The sequence below is a fragment of the Otolemur garnettii genome, unplaced genomic scaffold (assembly GCF_000181295.1).
Source record: "Otolemur garnettii isolate 467f Iridium unplaced genomic scaffold, OtoGar3 scaffold00014, whole genome shotgun sequence".
NCBI classification, from domain to species: Eukaryota; Metazoa; Chordata; class Mammalia; order Primates; family Galagidae; genus Otolemur; species Otolemur garnettii.
Genome location: NW_003852409.1, coordinates 2,210,470 through 2,231,197, shown reverse-complemented (window position 1 = coordinate 2,231,197; position 20,728 = coordinate 2,210,470). Strand labels below are relative to the sequence as shown.

At 37.2% G+C, this 20,728-nt stretch overlaps 1 protein-coding gene across 2 annotated transcripts in view; it reads right to left on the bottom strand.

Annotated features, from left to right (window-relative positions):
• Positions 1-20,728, bottom strand: part of TDRD7 (tudor domain containing 7) — a 90,206-nt gene that overhangs the window by 5,850 nt on the left and 63,628 nt on the right. For both annotated transcript variants that reach the window (XM_003785152.2, XM_023510501.1), the window contains exons 9-16: positions 20,219-20,330; positions 18,138-18,340; positions 17,021-17,155; positions 15,161-15,247; positions 12,384-12,518; positions 10,219-10,329; positions 6,771-7,291; positions 1,722-1,882 (exon numbers count right to left, since the gene is read on the bottom strand). In XM_003785152.2, coding sequence (XP_003785200.1) covers positions 1,722-1,882; positions 6,771-7,291; positions 10,219-10,329; positions 12,384-12,518; positions 15,161-15,247; positions 17,021-17,155; positions 18,138-18,340; positions 20,219-20,330 — 1,465 coding nt within the window. The remainder of the gene's footprint in view (positions 1-1,721; positions 1,883-6,770; positions 7,292-10,218; positions 10,330-12,383; positions 12,519-15,160; positions 15,248-17,020; positions 17,156-18,137; positions 18,341-20,218; positions 20,331-20,728) is intronic.

The window sequence follows — 20,728 nt, the reverse complement described above, 5'->3', positions numbered from 1 at the left end:
ATGATCATTACTCACAGAGAATGCTTCTTTGGGCAGTTGGACTGTCATGTTTAACAAAATGTGTTGTTAGCAAAATCAAGACGTTAAAATGTAAAAATGAAAATAAGTAACTATTAAATCTGAATTAACTACTTAGAGGTCTGAGTCCAAAGCAGACTAACTGTTGGCCATTGTATGAAGTACCATTTTTGCATTATATCCAATTACTGTGGGAATTTCCATTGATTCTAGTAGGAAGACCTGTGAATTTGGCAAATATTTCAAAATAAGGCAATATAAACTTCTAACAAAAGATTGTCATAGGGTGGCACCCATAGCTCAGTGGGTAGGGTGCCGGCCACATACACTGAGGCTGGAGTGTTTGAACCCAGCTCAGGCCAGCTAAAAACAATAAAGACAATGGCAACAACAACAACAACAAAAAATAGCTGTGCTTAGTGGTGGGCACCTGTAGTCCCAGCTACCTGGAAGGCTGAGACAAGAGAATTGCTTATACTCAAGAGATTGAGGTTGCTGTGAGCTGTGACACCATGGCACTCTACCCAGGGCAACAGCTTGAGACTCTGTCTCAAAAAAAAAAAAAAGCTTGTCAATTAGTAAAAGAAGAATCTATATACATAGTTTATTTCATTGCAGAGATCATATCACTTCTGTGACTATGTTCAATGTATAAAGAAAGGGGGGCTGAAGACTGTGGGCACTAGCAAAGGGATCAGGGTGGCACCATGTGGTCATGACTCCCCATATCCCAGGGTGGCAGGACATAGGGAGCCCAGGTTGACTGGAGAAATCCTTCTGGTCTCTGCGTCCTCAGATAATGTTGATAGGATTCTGGGTGGAGCTTCACTCACCTGCTCAGGCTACCTAATGGCAAGGTGCTCACAGTGGAGCCACCAACAGTACTGCTTTCACAAAAGGTGAAAGGGAAATCTCATTAGACCATAGTACAAAGAGGCATCTCGGTATGCCTATTACATTAGTTCCTCATATTTTAATGATAGTCAAGAGGCCGGTGTGAATGTGGTAAAAGTGTACTCATATGCAAACTAGAAACTCACTTGGCCCTGAAAATGGCCATAGTCTCTGACCTGAAAATGTTTTACAATCGTGTGATGCTCCATTAGGTCAAAGTATTAAAATGTATGCAATAAATAACTTATACAATAATGAATATTCTTCTCCTGCCCCTGTTGACTATTTAGGTTGTTTCCATTGCTTTTTGTTTGTTTTAGCTCGTATACATATCTGCAGAGTTCTTCTTAACATTACAATAAAAAGTATAAACAACTTAAATGTTCAACAATAGGGAAATAGTAATTAAATGGAATATTTAGCGTCCACTAAAAATAATAAGCAAAACCATGAAATGACCACCCAAGTAGTAAATGCTAAAGGAAGAATAGCGGCATGTGGGTGGATGGGAAGAAAAAAATAGAGAAAAGCAGAAGGCAGTATTATAGCTGTGCTAAGATTATGGCTTTAGGAATACACTCACGCATGGAACCAGAGACAGAAAGGAGTTGGGAAAATATAAACAGCAGGAACAATAGTGGAGCATGCCTCTAAGAGATCATTAAAATTCTTTCTATCACTTTGGGATGTGATTATTGAAAAACCCAACCTACTCAATAGGCCAATGATTCAGTAACTTGCCAAGCACTCAGGACAAAATGACAACATAAACTATATTGCAGCATGACTTCACTTTCCGCAGAACTTACCTGCAAGTTGAGCTGTGACTGCCTGGAAGGGCAGCTTTCGAAACATCTCCACCAGGGGCTGTACTTTTCTTATGTTGACTAACTCATGCTTGCCGTAGTCCAGCTCATACACAGATACTAGTCCGTTAGTCAGGATTCCTTTTAAAAGCACCCTGTACCATCTGGATGTGCATTGGATCACAAAGGAAGAGAAAACACACAAAGTCAACACTTACTTTAAGGGTAACATCTTATGATAAAGTGAAAAATTAATGCAAATGATGGTTATCAAAATAAAGCTTTATTGTCACAGAAGTTTTTAAAGCGCTTGCTATTTCTTTTCCCACTGCCTCATTTGATAGAATCTGCTCATTCAAGAGACTTTTATGGGCCTCATGGAGTTAATGAGGGAAAGAGATACATAAACTGCCAACCATCAAGGCACAGAATGAAACAAATGCCATGGAGGATGCTGAGGCCAAAGCCAGGGGATCCCTTCACTGTGGGGAGACAGAGGATGGCCATGTGTTTAGTACATGGTACAAGTTTGGAAGATAGAAAGATAGAGGCAAGTAGGGTCAGGTGGGGCTGAAGAAATCCTTGAGAAAGAAAGCAAAGAAGACTTGAGAGGGCACAGTGGTGGGATCAGAACAAATACTCTAGTACAAAGGATGGAATGTGTAGAGAAATGGAAGAGAAATTCAGACAGGGAAGGCAGCTGGGGAGAGAGCAAAAAAGTTCTGAATGAAAAGCTGACTATTGTAACGATGGCAAGTAAGGACATTACAAAATAAAACAAAAATTCAACCCATTATCTAAAATAAAGAACTTGGAAAGGATAGACGAGAATAGGGAAAGAAGAAGAACATGATTTCAGATACGGAGCTCAAGGCACCAAAAAGAAATTCACATGAATATACTTTTTGTCAGCATCCTTAGCTCAGTGGTTAGGGTTGCCAGCAAGGTACACCAGGGCTGGTGGGTTCGAACCTGGCCAGGGCCTGCTCCTGGAGTTTGAAGCCACCACTTGCGGGATATGGGGCCAGCACCCTACTCCTTGAGCCAAATAAACACCACCACCACCAACAACAACAACAAAACAGCTGGGCATTATGGCAGCTGCCTTTAGTCCCAGTTTCTAGGTAGGCTGAGGCAAGAGAAACTGCTTGAACCCAAGAGTTTGAGGTTGCTGTGAGCTATGACGCCATTGCACTCTATAGAGGGCAACAAAGTGACACTCTGTCTCTAAAAAAAAAAAAAAATGAACATACTTTTCCCCTCTGGGGCTACATCATTAAAATGAGGAAAAACCTTAAAGGTTAATATACGAAGGATCATTTTTAAGTCCTATCGTCTCAATTATATGATTAAAAAATATTACTAGACCAAGAAAAGTAAGCTCGTTTATAATAAAACAACAGCTTCAAAGTGCAGCAAGAAATACTCCATGAGTCCCAGAAATAACTGGAACACAGAAAGGATTCGTAATAGATACACTAGAGTTGCAAGTCAGATGGGACCTAAGCTGGAGTTCCTACCTGGGCCATTTTCCAGTTGTGTCACTAAAAGGAAAGTGTCTTAGAAGTGATCCCTGCTCCCGAATGCTGTTGAGTCGAACTCTACCTGAGGTGGCAGGCTCAGCCATTCCCTGGAACAGATTTATCAGCCACAGAAGCCCAGTGAAATGGTGGGCACTGCACTGCAACACACTGCTGGGCTGGGGCCGGCCAGATTGGGCCAATTCTCCAGCCAATGAGAATGGCTATAGGAAACCTATACAGCTGCTACAGGGTGAACGACAGTGAGAAATCTACAAAGAGGTTAACTTGAAACACCTTCAACACTGTATATGAGCGGGTCCCTTGACGTCATATTACCAAATCCCTTTGCTCTGTAAAATTTGGATTCAGTCAAAAGGCTGCACCCACAGATCCAGAAGGCCACATGTAGCCCCAAGGCCACAGTTCCCGACCCCTGGACTGGTGCTTCTGAGTTAATTCCATAAACCTTCAGACAGGCTCAAAGTGCAGCAAGAAATACTCCATGAGTCCCAGAAATAACTGGAACACAGAAAGGATTCATAATAAATACACCAACGTTGCCAGCCAGACGGGACCTAAGCTGGAGTTCCCACCTGGGCCATTTTCCAGTTGTGTCACTTTGGGCTCTTTATCTAATCTCTCTGAGCCTCAGCCATCTCCTGGGTAATACTTTCAGAAATAATACGTGAAAAGAGCCTAGTATATTTAACTTGGTTTACAATAGGCACCTGGCAAATGGTAGCCACCATCATGATTATTAAAATAAAGATTAGCTGTATAAATAGACCAAACTGAAAGAGGAATTTTCACATGTGCCACTTCAGTACAGATTGCTAATTTGTGTGACTGCAATAGGAGATAAAACCATCAATTTTATCTTTAAATTGTATAGGGCGAAATTATGCTGGTGTATGTTTTTTTGTCCATAAATAAAGAGGTACAGAACAGTGAAGAGAGAGTCATCAGAAAACTGATGTGCCCTATTTTTATTTAACTTTCAATTTTCAAACCTAATACCTTAAATGTCTTCAGTTGTGACTAGATTAACAATTTCAGTGAAGGTATCACCTGGAGTTCTTTAAAAACACAGATTTTGGAGCTTCACCCACAGAGATTTCTGATTCAGAATGACTAGGGTAAGGAAGGAGAACCTGCATTTTTAATAGGTTTTCTAATTATTCTTATGCTGAGATAGGTTTGAAAACCTCTGTAATAAAAAAAGTATTTGAAACTCCTCAGTCTTAACTTACCATAGTGGAGAAAAAGGTTTAATAAAACAATCCTGAGTTTTAAGTAAGATAGAAGTTCTGAACAGTTACATTGATTCAATTCATGAAGTTTAAAAAAGTATCAGATAATCTGTTCTTACAACACAAAACATTCCTTGATTATCTGGTTAACTGATTAAAGCCGAAAAGTCTTGCGGCAAAGCTGTTTAAACCCATGAGGATGGGTGGGAGAGTGAGGCCCACATTGTAGATCTCCAGTTCTTGGGTTCTCCTCCTGCACACAACCCCCTTTCCTCCAGGTGGGGCCTTCTCACTAGCAATCATCATTAATTCCCCCCTAGATGATGGTTAGTTTGGTTTTAACTATGATTTAATTATCCTGCAAAGATTGGAGAGAAGTTACACAAATTGAGTTAAACCCATGCTTACGGTTGTAAATAACATGACATAGCAAATTTTTTTTCAAAAATCAAAAGCTTGCAACACAGAAAAATATTGTCAAAGTGACAGCTATTATACTTTTCAATTTTTTTTTTTTTTTTTGAGACAAGGTCTTGTTCTTGCTCTGTTGCCTGGGCTAGAATATAGTGGTATCATTCATAGCTCATTGAAGCCTCCAACTCTTGGACTCACTGGATTCTCCTGTTGCACCATTTATCACTTTTGAGAGTTAAAAATTAGGGTATTTTTCTCCCATGAAAATGATAAAATTTTGTATATGCCTATGTTCCCTATCTCAAGAAAGAATTAAAGTATTTCATATTTTACAAAAGCACTTTGGCCTTTTAAATTGATTTTTGAGGGGAGAGTGTGTGTGTGTTCAGGAGGAAGACAATTCTTTGTGTTTAGCATCAACAAATAAGCTCATTCATTTCTTCTATGGAATGTGGCAAAGGGACAGGACAGAGGCAACTGTGCTGTTCCCCAGGGCTTCATGGCTTGAGTGGAGAGTGGAGTGCTTGGGCTTCACTGGATGGAATCAGCACACCTGAGGGGCTTTGGGGAAGAGAGAGTGGGTCCAAATGTGAAAATATTAAAAAAAAGACTAAACTAAACAAAGTATAGTTCTCACAGTCCCAAGGCCAAAACACAGTGGAATATGCATTGTTGCTCCTTACAGAAGGTAGCACCAACTGTTAGGACACAAATGACAACATAAAGCAAGCATTCTGACATCTTTCTGTGAGTCATTTCTCTTCTAGGAGTCTATTCCATGAAGAGATAATCTGAGATGCAAACAGAAATTTATGTTCAACATTATTTATAATAGTGGAAAAATACAAGAGAAAAGAAACATATATAACAAAAGAGAATAAGTAAATTATGATTTCTCCATATGATGAATGATCATTCAGTCATCAAAAATTCTGTAGAAACTGTATCACATGGAAAAATGTTCACAGCATAGTATTAGATGAAAAAGCAGGTACAAAATTATACACACTAATAATATACCCACTAAATAAATATGCTTAGAAAAAAGTAAAAGAAATACATAACTACTTCAATAAGAGTTATGACCTGGCTTGTTGATTTTAATTTCTTTTTTTCCCTCATGTTCCTGAACAATATATAGCAGTAGCAGATTTAATTTATTTTTATATTTTCTAAATTTTCTACAATAAACATTTTTATTTTGAAAATAAAAGGCAATGAAATGTGTTTTTTTTTCCTCATGTGCTTTTCCATTCTTTTGATACTTTACTTCGGAGGATGTTCTCCAAATCCATGGAGGGGAGAGAGAACAGGGGAGAGAACAGGGAGGGAGAAGAGAGAGGGAAAAGACAGGAAGAAGAGGAGGAGGGAGGTGGCTTGGTGTGCTGTGACCTAACAAGTACAATGTAGGGGTATATGGCACACCTCATAAGTGAAGGGTTCAACTACAACTTGGACTTTACCTAACACACACAAATAACGTAACCTAATCATTTGTACCCATATATTAATCTGAACCAAAAAAATAAATAGTAATAGCTAATCACAAAAAAGCAATTAAAGGAAAAAGCCTGATTATTTTCTGAATTAAAAAATATTTTTCTAATAGAAAAACCAAAAAAAAAAAAAAAAACCTAACCTTTCATTTAGGTATATACTTAGGTTTTAACAGGAATTTGGTTTCTAAAGTTTTAGATAAATGGCATCACCTTAAGTATTAGAAAACTGCAAAATTCACTGGTTTTGTTTCAACTCAAAATTACTATTCATACAGTTCAAAGTCTCTCTGCTTAACCTAAGAATCTTGGTATCATTCTACACATTTTTCATAGGAGTAGAATAAAATGCTTCATCCAAGAACCTACTTATTTTCCACTTTTGCAGCGTACACTTGGTCCTTTTCCACCGCTATGTGGCGCTCTTCAGACACACTGTAATATAGAATCATTTCTTCCATCAGAACTTCCAACTTATGAATCTCCTGCCATGGCTGGATGACAAAGTAGCCTGGGTGACAGGCCACAGGCACATACACATCCATGTGTTCCCCTGGTTTTGACAAGATGACAGGAGGTGGCAGCTCCTCCACAGAGAAAGAGTTGGTGGGGTCCACCATGGACTTTTTGATGACATCGGTGAGGCTCTTTCTGAAATTCTCTCCAGTGTTGCCTGACACAGGTGTGTTGCCTGACACAGGCGTGTTGCCATTTTTGCTGTTAGGAGAACCAGCTCCACTGGTTATGGCACTCAAAAATACATCCTTCTGATGCTTCCATAAGTCTGCATTTGTAATCTGGCGGTTAATACTGCGATGAGGATCAGGGAAGTTCTTAGGAGTAAATAAATAAACATGTGCAATCCCTCTGGTTTCATCTACTTTCGTAACCTTTGGAGAACACAAAAAATAACTTAAGAAATCCAAGTTCACACTGATTTATGAGATGCAGTTATATTAACCCTAGTGATTAAAACATAGCATTTTGCAAAATAAAAAAAGGCTGCTAACATTCATTTTATTTAAGGAAAGATAAATTATCTATCACAGCTTAGCAACAAATTGGCTGTTAAGTCAAACTAGTCTAGGAAACAGTATACCCTTATAGAAATGAAAAATGTACTAACTTTTAAAAATGGAGAAAACCTTATAGCTTGCTATATAGGTCATTATCATTGAAAGGAAGTTATTCTATATATCATGATCAAAAATTTTTTTATTAATAACATTTCAAATCAAAGTAGAACCAAAAGTATAATAAGCCCCATGTGCTTAGTGTTGGTTATCAACAATTAAAAAAACTCACAACAATGACAGAACATTCTACAAGCATTCTGCTTAAGACTGGTGTACCCTCAGACTGGGAAAGCAAGGGAAGTGCATTGACATCCACCACACCCTTAGGCACCTCTGATTCAAAATCTTTGCTGGATCCTAGTATATGTCTTTCTCCCTTCCTCACCAATTAATTACATGTGAGGGAAGGGACTTGAGGAGAAAAAGAGGAAGAAAGTTTCACTGAGTAGGCTAAAATAACAGTTTTACATGTTTTGCTACAGAGACCTTCCGCCTACCTACCTCTGCTCTTTCTGCCAAGGGGTTTTTATATGGAATACCATACATTGATAATTGGGATTATACTGCTATGTGTCCCATAGGACAAGGTGACTATTAACTATTCTCATCAGCAACTCTGGTTTATCTTAGGAATGACAAAAATAGGATACTTGTAGCCACATCTATCTTTTATCAAACAGGGCTAGAAAGGAAAGGCAGGAACATAGGCATGAAGAGAGGAAAAAAAGATCAAGGCAGGCCCTCTACTTAAAAAATATTTTCCCCATGAAAATGAATCTTTAAAACCCATCATTGAATTACTAATGAAATAATGAGTATTAATTCATTTTGGTATTTATGATACAGAAGTACAATTTTGTATTTTATTTACTTATTTTGAGAGAGGTTCTCATTTTGTCACCCTTTGTAGTGTGCCCCGGTGTCATAGCTCACAGCAACTTCAAACTCCTGGGCTCAAGTGATCCTCTTGTCTCAGCCTCCCAAGTAGCTGGGACTATGGGCACCTGCCACAATGTCTGGCTATTTTTTTTTTTTTTTTTTGCAGTTTTTGGCCAGGGCTGGGTTTGAACCCGCCACTTCTGCCATATGCGGCTGGCACCTTACTCCTTTTGACCCACAGGCGCCACTCTAATGTCTGGCTATTTTTAGAGACAGATTCTCGCTCTTGCTCACACTTGTCTTAAACTCCTGAACTCAAGTGATCTGCCCACCTGGGCCTCCCAGAGTGCTAGGATTACAGGCTTGAGTAGGGTGACCAGATTTTAACACTGGTAAAGCGTGACAACATGGCGGGGGTGGGGGGGCGGTGGCAGGGCAGGGCAGGGCCTGACAACAATGCAAACTGTGATAAGCAGTTCTCGATAATCACTTCTCAACAATTATTTGTTATTATTACAGTTTAACATTATAAAACTAACAAAAATAATATAAAACTCATATCCTGGCGAAATAGCCACATGGCAGCCGAAATCCGTATATTCCCTTCCTGTTCTCCTGCCCGTTCGTGCATTCTTTCCAAAAATCGGGACTTTTAAAAAACGCCACGGGACACAGGACAAATTGTTCAGAAGTGGGACTGTCCTGTCAAAAGCGGGACGTCTGGTCACCCTAGGCTTGAGCCACCATGCCCAGCACAGAAGTACAATTTAAAAAATTAACAGTCAAAAAGAAAATAAGTTAACAGTTAAAAAGTATTTTATTGAGGGCAGCGCCTGTGGCTCAGTGAGTAGGGCGCCGGCCCCATATACCAAGAGTTGCGGGTTTGAACCCAGCCCCGGCCAAACTGCAACAACAACAACAACAAAATAGCCAGGTATTGTGGTGGTCACCTGTAGTCCCAGCTACTTGGGAGGCTGGGGCAAGAGAATTGCCTAAGCCCAGGAGTCGGAGGTTGCTGTGAGCTGTGTGATGCCATGGCACTCTACCGAGGGCGATAAAGAAAGACTCTGTCTCTACCAAAAAAAAAAAAAAAAAGTATTTTATTGAAGAGCCAATATTCTGGCTTTAATAGCTAAGAAAATAATATTCATTATCCTATGACAATTGAGGAATATAAAATAGTACATACTTAAGCACGTAACTATATACTCTAAACCCTAGAGGAAAATAAAAATAGGAAGATCAGTGATAGCTAGAATAGTTTAGAGGGTCTTCATGACATTCCCAAGACATTTCATTGTTAAATGTTTATAGAAAATGATGATACTATTCACACCAGTTAACAACAGAGAAACTATCTTATTACATTTCTGTTCTTGGAAATAAAAGCAATATTTTTTGATTTAAAGATGTAAACAAGTTCAGAAAAAGAAATAAGGACAAGTGAAGTAAGTAGAGCAGTTCAAATAAACTTTAGGAAAAAAGAGGCAAAAATTCTATAGGGCTAATTTAACTGATCTTGTGTAGAAAAATTTATCAAGAAATATGCGGTCCCTTTATTGGGAATGTAATTCCTCATCAATAAAGCAAAATAAGAGGAGAGAACCATCTGCTACCCCATTAATAAAAATATATAAAGGGTTTAAAAATAATAGGGGGCACAGGGTAACTCATTAAATAAAAAACAATTAAACCATGAAACATCTTTAAGTATACATGTAAACAATCTTTTGAATACAAAAATGTATCAGATGGGAAAGTGTCGATTTACAGTGAGATATAATTCTCCCACAAAAACCAAATTAGCCTTGATAGCTTCCAGCTCCCTTTCAAAATAGATCAAGACCAATAAGATAACTAACCTTAATGCTACAGTCTGAGCAGTTCAAAACAGAATCTCTTAACCACAGCACAGCATCTGGTGTCCACATGCCAATAGATTGTGGAATATCTGCTAAACAGCACTTAATAGCCTGAAAAGAAAACGTGATGGAAAAGTGAACATACCATCATAAAATAGGTACTTATGAATAATGTCAATATTGTTTTCCTACATGTCAGATGTTGCCAAGATAGAGGGTAAGCAACAGCAATAGCTATTACTGACATCACAGCTCTTAGTTAGAGCTGCTGTGACGTTCCTGGCTCGATTTAGATTATTTCTATCGTCTTCACTGCTCTAAGCCAGAGCTTATACCAGGCACTTCAAAAACTCTCACTTTACAACACTTCTCGGCATGACAGGTATGGTGACCCTGTTTTATAGATGGTAAAATGAATTCAGAGAGACTAGGTTATCTAGGCCTTCCCTTTAAGCCTAACTTAAAAAGAAAAAGTCATTTGGAGGAAATCTAACTTGCGTTGCAAACATCCTTTTGGAGGCTTCATTCAGCATTTCCTGAGCATCTCAGCACCTTCTGAAGGAGGTTGTAATGAGAATTAGGGAGAGTGAGAATAAATGAAATGCACAGATCCCTAAAAGCCTCATTGTCCCCATGTTCTTCACCTCCCACCACCACTGCACATACTTCTTCTGTAGGGTGCTACAGCAGGGAGTGAAAAGTGGCCTCAGGAATTCCTTTCCCCTCAAGCAACTCCTTGAATCGACGGAGGCAATTTTGTGTAGTGGATAAAACCCATGCCCAGGATTCCTTCTTTCCTCTCCAACTCCTTCCTCCCAAGGAGCATGGTCCCACAAAGGAGAGGGCTTAGTATAGTCATGTTTCAATTTGTCAAGAGGAAAACTTAAGGTAGGGATTTTTGTTTGAAATGTGTAAATTTAAAAATTCTGACAACTAATTCACAATTCTAAATTACCATAAGACCCAAAAGCCAACATTCAGTATTTATGGTTCGTCTTTGGCTGACAAGCCATAGGTTTGCTATTCTGACTTAAGACTCTGGGTAGAGATGCTGTTAGTGAGATGCCTGGGTTAGCTGGCCTTTAAGGATCCCCCAACCAATAGTCTTTACATCTGTCAAGTGAGGAACGAATGAAAAATGTTAAGTGATTGTTAATGCTATAGCATAAAGAAGGTACTACTGTGTAACTCTGAGCAATGGGACAGATCCCTCTTTCCCCTCCAGCCCAGGGAACCTTTTCTAGGCAAGGTTGGCCCTGCATGGCTGTTCCAACAAGGAGATGGACAGGTCAGAGGTGACAGTAGCATGTAAGGTCTAATAATTTCCAATATTATGGCTGAGCAGCAAGAGAGTAAAAATGATTTGGAAAACAGCTTCTCTGTAAGTCACTGTTAGAAAAGGTAATGGTGATTGGAGTGAGACAGATGGCCAAAGCCATGGTAACTATGGACAACTACACGTTATTCACTGAGTTTGATGGTGGAAGATATCTTCTGAAAAATATTAGTCAAAGGACAGTTTGAAACTATAGAATATTGAACAAATTATTTACAAAAGATATTAACTTCTGTACAAAGTCTTCTACTTCTCCTAAAGGTGGCAAGTGGTTCTGAACTATTACACATAATTCAAAATCCTTATCATTTGAATGTTCATTAATAATACGTTCACTAATAAAGAAAGGATTAGCTGAAGTTAATCTTTTTATTAAAATATATGGAAGTATTTAAGAAAATGATTAAGTATAAATAGATTTCCAAAGAGAATGGTTACCTAATTAAACTACAAACTCTAGAAATAAACATTTACATACAGTATCTTAGAACATTGTAGAAGTCAGCAATGCCATCTAATTATTACAATGGAACCTCTAACTGGATAATACAGCCTAATGACAAAACTGGACAATGCAGTCTAACGACTCAGTATGTGAAAACAAACATTTATCAAATAATACAATGTAAAAATGACTGGTCTTCTTGTCTAAGTCAGCCAAGTTTTACTTCTGAAAACAAGCAGACAACCACATTTGGATGATTTCCAGTTTTCTTACAAACTAAGACTCTGGCCATTATTGAGATCAAAACTGAGAGGTTATCTCACACATGATTATAAACACATCCAAATGTCTTCCAGCAGATCTCCCAGGCTGGTAACACCGTACCTGTGGTGGTATTGCAATCACTTCTTGTAGAAACCGAGGTGGAATTTCCCTGAGCTCTGACACTTTTACGGATGTCACAGTGCCAGAGTCCAGGAACTGAACATCGAGAGCCCGGCTGCTGTGAACGTTTGTGATCTGAAAAGAGATACATATTTGGCTTATTTATAGGCATAGCCAAAAGACAGAAAGGATGCTTCTGTGGAGTTACATTTTATACAATTCTAAATTACATACTAAAAGCAACAAACAGTATTAGTATTAATTAAGATTTCCCTTAATTTAAATGTTATTTACTGAATATTCTTTTGGAGAATTAATTTCAGCATCTAGTTGTTAGAATTGCTAAAATTTTTAAAGTTGCTAAAATTCACGAGTACAGTAATATTTATCATTTCTCTAATTGTAGAACACAATTTATTATAAGATGGTCTGATACACTATTATATACCACTGGTTATAAGATGTAGCCTCTTGTTCAAAATATTAAAATGTGAGGAAAAATTATTGAATCTTAGCAGTGAAGAAATAAAAAAGACTCACAAAAGAATTTTACTGTGAGCTAATACTGTATTTTTTTAATCAAAATGTATCTTATAGTTTTATAAGAAAATCTAATAATTTTTATTATTTATTCCAACAAAAGAAAAAACACCCAGAGTCATAGAAAGGTAAGTTCAAGTTCAAATTAATAGTTCAAAAATCAGAAAACTACACACTGAGTCAAAGTAATAATTGCTTTTGTAATTTTTTGCATAACTGTCAAGAACAAATACATCATTTAAAGATAGGGTCTGCTTTTCCCTCCCTAACTTTCTATACATCACTAAGAGAGTAAATAGTCAAACATGCTATTTACTTCAAAAGTAGATGACACACAATTTAACAGTAAAAAAGATAATACTAGATATTATCAAAAGTTTCTGGGGCATACATTGAGAATGCATTTTTGCCCAAAATGCATAACCTAAACTTAAACATAGAGACATTCAAATTGCGAGATCTTCACGAAGTGATGCTACTATTCAAAGTCATTAACAAAGACTGAGTAACCACTGAACTGGAAGATACTAAGGAGATATGACAAATGTTGTAATGTGCAATCCTGGACATTTGGTCCTAGGCCAAAAAAAGGACATTTGTGGGACAGTTTGGGAAATGTCATTAAGTTCTTTAGATTAGTTAAAAGTAAACTATTAATGTTAATCTCATAGTTTTGAGAATTACACAATGGTTATATAAGATCTTTAAATCTGGAGAAGATACACAAAAGGCAAATATACTATTTTTATAACTTTTTAAAAAGTGAAATAATTTCAAAATAAAGTTTAAAAAGTTAGTATTTGTACATTTACATGTTATAAACTAAATAATATGGAGCTTTAAAATCTGAATAATTACATGATCTTTTCAAAGAGTCACTTTTTTTGAGTTGTACTTAAGCATATAACCTTGGTAGTATAATCCCAGATTTCAGCTTTCTGACATATATTCATATTAATGACAAAAATTACTTCAAAATTGCTTTTACTAAAGCAGACATGACCAAGTTTTGTTTAAACAGGATCATCACAACATTAAGATAATGCTATGCAGCATTAAAAAAAATCAATAAAACAGTGATTCTTACCTTTGGGGGTGTTACTTTGAAAATCTCATAAAAATTATGCACAATTTCCCCCCAAAATATATCATACAAACACACACAACTTGCATACAATACCAGGAGGGTTCAAGGTCCCTCTTGTGCCTCATTGCATGAAAGTTGAGGTCCTTGCACCTAGTTTAAGACCCTCAGTAGTAAGGAAAAAATAGAAAAAAATAAAGTCAAGCCAAGATTTTGAAGTTTAACAATTAGAGATACCCAAAAAAGAAAGAGCAAGTAACCGCAAAAATCCAAAACCTATCTTCTAAAAAACATGTGACATGTGGTAAAATACAACAAACCTCATTTCAAATTCATAAGTGAGCTTACAAGAAAATAAGGCAATTTTTAGGGACTGGAAATAGAAGAATAAAATAGGAGGAGCATATGAACACTGAAGCCAAACCATGCTGGGCAGGAGATAGAGCCTTAGACCCAGGCAGGAGGGAGGGAGTTCTGCCCCATGAAGCCAGAACTCTCAAAGGGCAACACTCTCAATGGAAGGGCAACTTTAGAGGGCAATTAGGCAGTATCTAGCAAAATTGAAAATACATAAACCCAATATACAGAAACTCCATTCTGATGTACAAAGTTTCACAGTAATGTGGTTTATAACAAAAGATTAAAAACAATTTAAATGTCTGTTACCAGGAAGATGGAGTGATAACATATACATAGTGGCATATACATATTGTTGCATTATACAACAGTAAAAACAGATGAACTAGAGCTGCACATATCAATATGGCTGAATCTCACAAACATAATGAATGAAAAAGCATGTACCTAAGTACATTTTATTATATAAAATTTTAAAACTTATTCATTTATATTCATTTACTTTTTAATATATGCATATTCTGTATACTATTCATTTCCATATTTCTACTATCTAAATATTAAAAATATATAGTAAAATTATATGTGTATAGATATAAATAACAATAAGAATATGAACACATAATAAGAATAAGAAACACAAATTCACCCTCAGGGTACGGTTAAAAAGAAGAGATGTTAAACGGGGTGCTTCACACTGGTGATATAAGTCCATGGGTGCTTATTCCAATTTTTAAAATTCTGTTTATTTGAAGCATTTCAAAATAAGTTAAAAAAGACAAGTGACTGATTTTACCTCTACTCTTAACCATTTTCCTTTGCAGTGGAAGAGGCAGATTTTCCCACAGAAGGGTAATGAAACGAAGTACTCAGAGGTCATGTGCTACAAAACAGAAAACGTGTGATATTTTATTACTGTTACCAAAGAGCATATTGCTACACCATTAGAAAAACAGATGGCTGTGGCACAGGTAGACTGTTATACCCGCAAGTAATCAGACTTCTGCAAGCCCTTTCCCCAAGGAGTAGACTGCAGGGGATGCAGCAAATGTGCCAGGGTTATAAAACTTCTGCCTTGTTACTCATGCATTTGTTGACGTCAGTGATTTACTCTCCCTACGTGCATGTAGCTCATACAACAGCATTATTAAAAAGTCTGAAACGTTAGTGTAGAGGTCAGTATGATTTATTTAGGCTCCAGATCCCTTAGTTACACATGAAGTGCTGATCTGACAAAAAGTACGAGAGCAGCATGGATGAAAAGTGAGGAGGCTGGGCTGTCAGTAAGGCCTATTCTTTTCATCTCTTTAACATTCAGTTTCAAAGATATGAAGAATTTAATTCCAGAACAAAAAAAATATTATCAACACAAATATGCCTATCAGTGCCAGCAAATCGTAGCTATAGGTCTTTTCATCTTCCTCTTCTGCTGTAGTTTGATTTTGGGGACCTATCCATGATCTCTTTCTGTTCAGGGTGAGTGTTTCTACTCTGCTCAAAGGCAGTGTCTCCACTTGGGTTACCAGGACACTAGGAAATATCAAGAGTGCTTTTTTTCACCACTATAGGTTATAAGGACATCCATATAATTGAGTCACTAGAGTTAGCCTCTTTGGGTGTCTCCAAGAGACTAGCAAATTCAATTTAAGTAATGATCTCGAGACATACACATACACATGACATCTGTTTAACACAGAAAGACATAAAACTATAGATCTGATACTTCAATTCTAGACTATATCCTGAATGGAGATTTAATCTGATTCAGCAAATATTTTGAAATACTTTTCTATGTAAGACACTAGATTAGGTACTATAAGGGATGGAGAAAACTGGTAAGGCACCAAGAAGCCTAAACTCTAGTAAGGAAATAAACCTACTCTCTAGTGAGGTAAATAGCTACAATACAAAGCTAAATATAGGTGTCCCAAAGTATCCAATGTGCTCTGCAGGTTAGAGGAAAAGGTTCACTTCCAGGCATGAGGGCGCCAGTGTTTAAGAAACAGGAGGATTTAGTAACTTGGAAGCCACAGCATATTCTGGATTACAACTATAAAGTCCTAATGGAGGTAAGCAAAGCACTTTAGGAAATTAAAACAAAACCTCTACAGATCTTGATTCAGAAAAAAAAAATACTAGGATTAAAGTATAAAGTGCTTATTAATACAATTTAAACTGCAGAACCACATTTACCAGGCAGCAGGTTCTCGGGGGCCATAAAGGGCTTGGGGAATGATGCCTGAGAAGGAATGAAGGCCAGAATTACAAAGGAAAGTGTTATTCTCCTAAATTCCCAGGTTTCTTCATTGTCTGAGTTGGCTCTGGCAGACAGAGGCACAGGCAACTGCATGGTGGCTTCATCAACTGCATGTTGTAAATAATAAATCTACTGATTGTTGAGTACTTACTGTATGCCATGCTCTGTGTGAAGCAGTACTGTGATTAGTCCTCATGACAATCCTTTGATATACACTATTATCATCATCATTTTATGATACTGAAATGGTATATGTTCTTTCAAAGTTCTGATGTCTGGTGCTCTTATCTATTATTCTAGAGATTCTACCTCAAACAATTAAAAATTACTCATGCTTATGTAATTTAGTGAACCACTCTTTCTTGTAATTTTGGGGCTATTTTAGATGTTCCACCATACCTTACAATGGAAGTAGTCCTCTATCTTATGGAGAAGGTCACTGAGCTTGTTCAGACCCTTACAAGGCACCTGGCAGTAAAGTGTCCCATCAGAGCAAATATTAGTCACTTTGACATTTGTGTACATGGCATCAACCTAAAATAGACAAAGAACACCCCAAGATGCTTGAGAACAGGATACAGTTCGTACCTATCTAAGGTGTATCTACTTAAATATCCCATTAAAAGTATTTGCATTTTAAAATCATTTAAGTTAGAAGATAGAATGAAATGAAATTCATAATTCAAATGTAAAAAACTAATTTGGATTCCTCTCCTTCCAAAAGGAGTATCTAATAACATTTGTGTCAGGCACAAAATAGACATTCTGCATGTATTGCCACATTCCATTGTTTGAAAAGATAAGAATACTCTTAACATTGGTTCATTTTCTCTCCATTTAGAAAAATAATTATCACATAAACCATGTTTTTGCAACATTAACAAAAATAAAAGACTCTCACAAATCAATTCTATTATTGGTCTACTTTCCAACCATAGGCCACGTAAATTTTAGTAATTTTTAATCAAAGTAAATGTATAAATCAAATAAAATTTATAATCAAAGTAATCATTTAGTTTTAGTCATTTTGATCAAATCATAATATAAAGACAATTCATAATTGTTCTACTTATTAAAACAAAAAATTTCCCATTGTTTTTAGGACGTCTTTAAAATGATCATCTTAAACACCTCATTGATTCTCTAGAATGAATGTTCTATAATTTATTTAAAGTTTCCTTCTTTTTGGGTATTCTTCACAGTTTAAAAATGTTAAAGCTAATAATAAATATCTTCATGAACCCAGTTTTCCCTTTTTAATATCATCCCTCATTATCTTTATGAAATAATTTCATATAAAATCAATATATGGTTGTTGCAGACACTGAAAAAAAACCCCATTCCTAATAAATAATTACTATTAAATTTTTGGCCCCCTTCCAGTTGGTCCTCTTCTTTCCCCCTAACAGTATATACATATTCTATCTCTACCATTTATTAGACTAAAACTTGTAACATTCTTTTCTGATGATTTTATTTCATACAGTATATTAACAGACAATGATCACGGTGGTACCTGCAGGTGAACCTCTAGTGACTTGTCACATATGGCCTTCAAGCAGGTGGCATTGATATTAATATCATCTTCTCCTGAGGTATCGTATAAAACAACAAGTGGAATATCAGCTTTGTCAAGTATTTCCACTGCAAAGATCTTTCCACAAGTTAAAGATTCAACCACCTTCACTAAATCAGGATCATCGCTTAGAACTTCCAATCCTGAAAAATATTGAATATTTTAATTTATACTTAATTAGCAAAATTATTTTAGGATGGCTAGATAATGTCTGTTTTGACTACATATTAAAATTATGAATCTAACACAAAATTATTAAATTTTATATGAAAGCTTTGTTTTATAATCCTCTTTACCTTACCCTTTAGGTTAATCTAGTAAACTAATTAAAACTAGCTCAGACTTCCCCTAACAGTGCTACAGTGAGTATTTCTTATATATTTTTCCCCTTTAGATCCCATGTGCTAGGTCATGTGCTATGGCTCACACCTGTAATCTAGCACTCTGGGAGGCCAAGCCTGGTAGATTGCTTAAGCTCATGAATCTGAGAACAGCCTGAGCAAGAGCAAGACCCTGTTTCTACTAAAAATAGAAAAACTGAAGCAAGAAAACTGCTTGAGCCCAGGAATTGGAGGTTGCTCTGAGCTATGATGATGCCATTGTACTCTACCCAGGGCACAATTTGAGACTCTGTCTCAAAACAAACAAACAAAAACAAAAATCTATGTGCTAACATGTAGATTTCTTGTGAAATACTCTTCTCTTGTTCTGATCTCTAGACATAACTTTGTAGCTTTTCTCAAACCCTTCTTTTCTAAATCCTGCCCTTTGCTTTTGATATGGTTCTTTCCGAAACCAATTCCCTTCCGCAGGTTTTAACAGGCTTTTAAAACAGGGGGCCTCAAACTTTTTAAACAGGGGGCCAGTGCACTGTCCCTCAGACCATTGAGGGGCCAGACAGCTGGCCCCAGGACGAGTCAGCTGCTAAGCCAGACAGGCAACGGTGGCAAAAACAACTGGTGGGCCAGATAAATGTCCTAGGTGGGCTGCATGTGGCCCGCAGGCTGTAGTTTGAGGATGCCTGTTTTAAATAATGTCTTCTGGTTTATCTCATAGATGGAGTCAAACCCAGCTTCTGTGACATTAGGACTAAACCTAACTAGGAAGGAGCCATTTATTTCTTCAGAGTCTTCATGAAGTAGTTCAATCATTTTCTGCACCAAACTCCCATGCCATGATGTATATTTCAATCTTTCCTCATCATGAACATGACTTCTATGCTTTAAGGTTATCCCTACAATGTCACTCTCTACATGTGCATTCCTCTATCTTCCTTGCAGAGGAAAGAATAGTCATATATGGACTACGCAAAAAACTATACTCATGTTTGAGTGTAAGCATTACCACAGGCCATCAGTGGGAGAGGGGCTGAAAGTGACCTCACAATGCCTTGAACAAGGAGATCGAAACTAATCAAATCTCATGACACAGGGCTGCTATCAATTGTTACTAAGGCAGCTGGAAGAAGAAAAATATCTTCAAGATGGCCAATGACATTTTTTTTTTTTTTTGAGACAGTCTCATTACAGTCTCTACCGACAGCCCTCGGTAGAGTGCCATGGTGTCACAGCTCACAGCAACCCTGAACTCTTGGGTCTAAGAGATTCTCTTGCTCAGCTCTTGAGTAGCTGGGACTATAGGCACCTGCCACAACACCCAGCTATTTTTGTTGTTGTTGTTGTCGCAGTTGTTTAGGTGGCCTGGGCCAGGCTTGAACCTGCCACCTTTGGTATATGTGGCTGGTGCCATAACTACTGTCCTATGGGCACTGAACCAGCCAATGACATTTTTTATAATAAATTATAATTATATGTATAACATAAAGTGTAATAAAAACTTTATAACATTTTTATAATGATCACACCTTATAAAGAGCATAGTATACACAAATTTATTTAAACCTATCAATAAATAAGACATTATAACATCTTGAGATACCTAGTCCATTTTAGGATTTAACCACCCAAAAGTATAGTGGTAATAACCTACTCAAATAGAATTTTTTAAAAAGTTCCTCTTACCTGCAAGCTTACACTTGGTAGCTTGGAATGATAGTGAACAAAACTTCGGGTTCAATTTGTATGCTTTGTTCTTTTCAACATTTTCACTAAAGCCATAGTCAACATAGCATACCTAATGATAAAAAAAAAAAAAGCCAACAATGTTTAGACTCAAGTTCTTCCTCATCTTAAAAAAACATTTGATAGATTTAACTGGCTCTATTTTATCCTCTAATCAGCAAGTTAACTGTTGCCACAGCTACCTAGAAAAAGTCAGGAGAGATTTCCCCTGCCTTACCCCTAAAGAGAAAGGCTGGGGCTGAAACCACGGAAACCAGGGCTCCTGCTCAGGTCCCAGCCCCCTTCCTCTCACTTTTGTAAGACTGCTCAGCCCTGTTGCCTTGCTGCTGCCAATTGCTCAGCAGGACACCTATCTGGTTCTGCCAACTTGTCAGCCCTCAGCCACTTCCACTAATATCATAATGCCTCCCTCCCCTTCTTCTTCTCTAAAAAAATTTTTAATTGTTATGG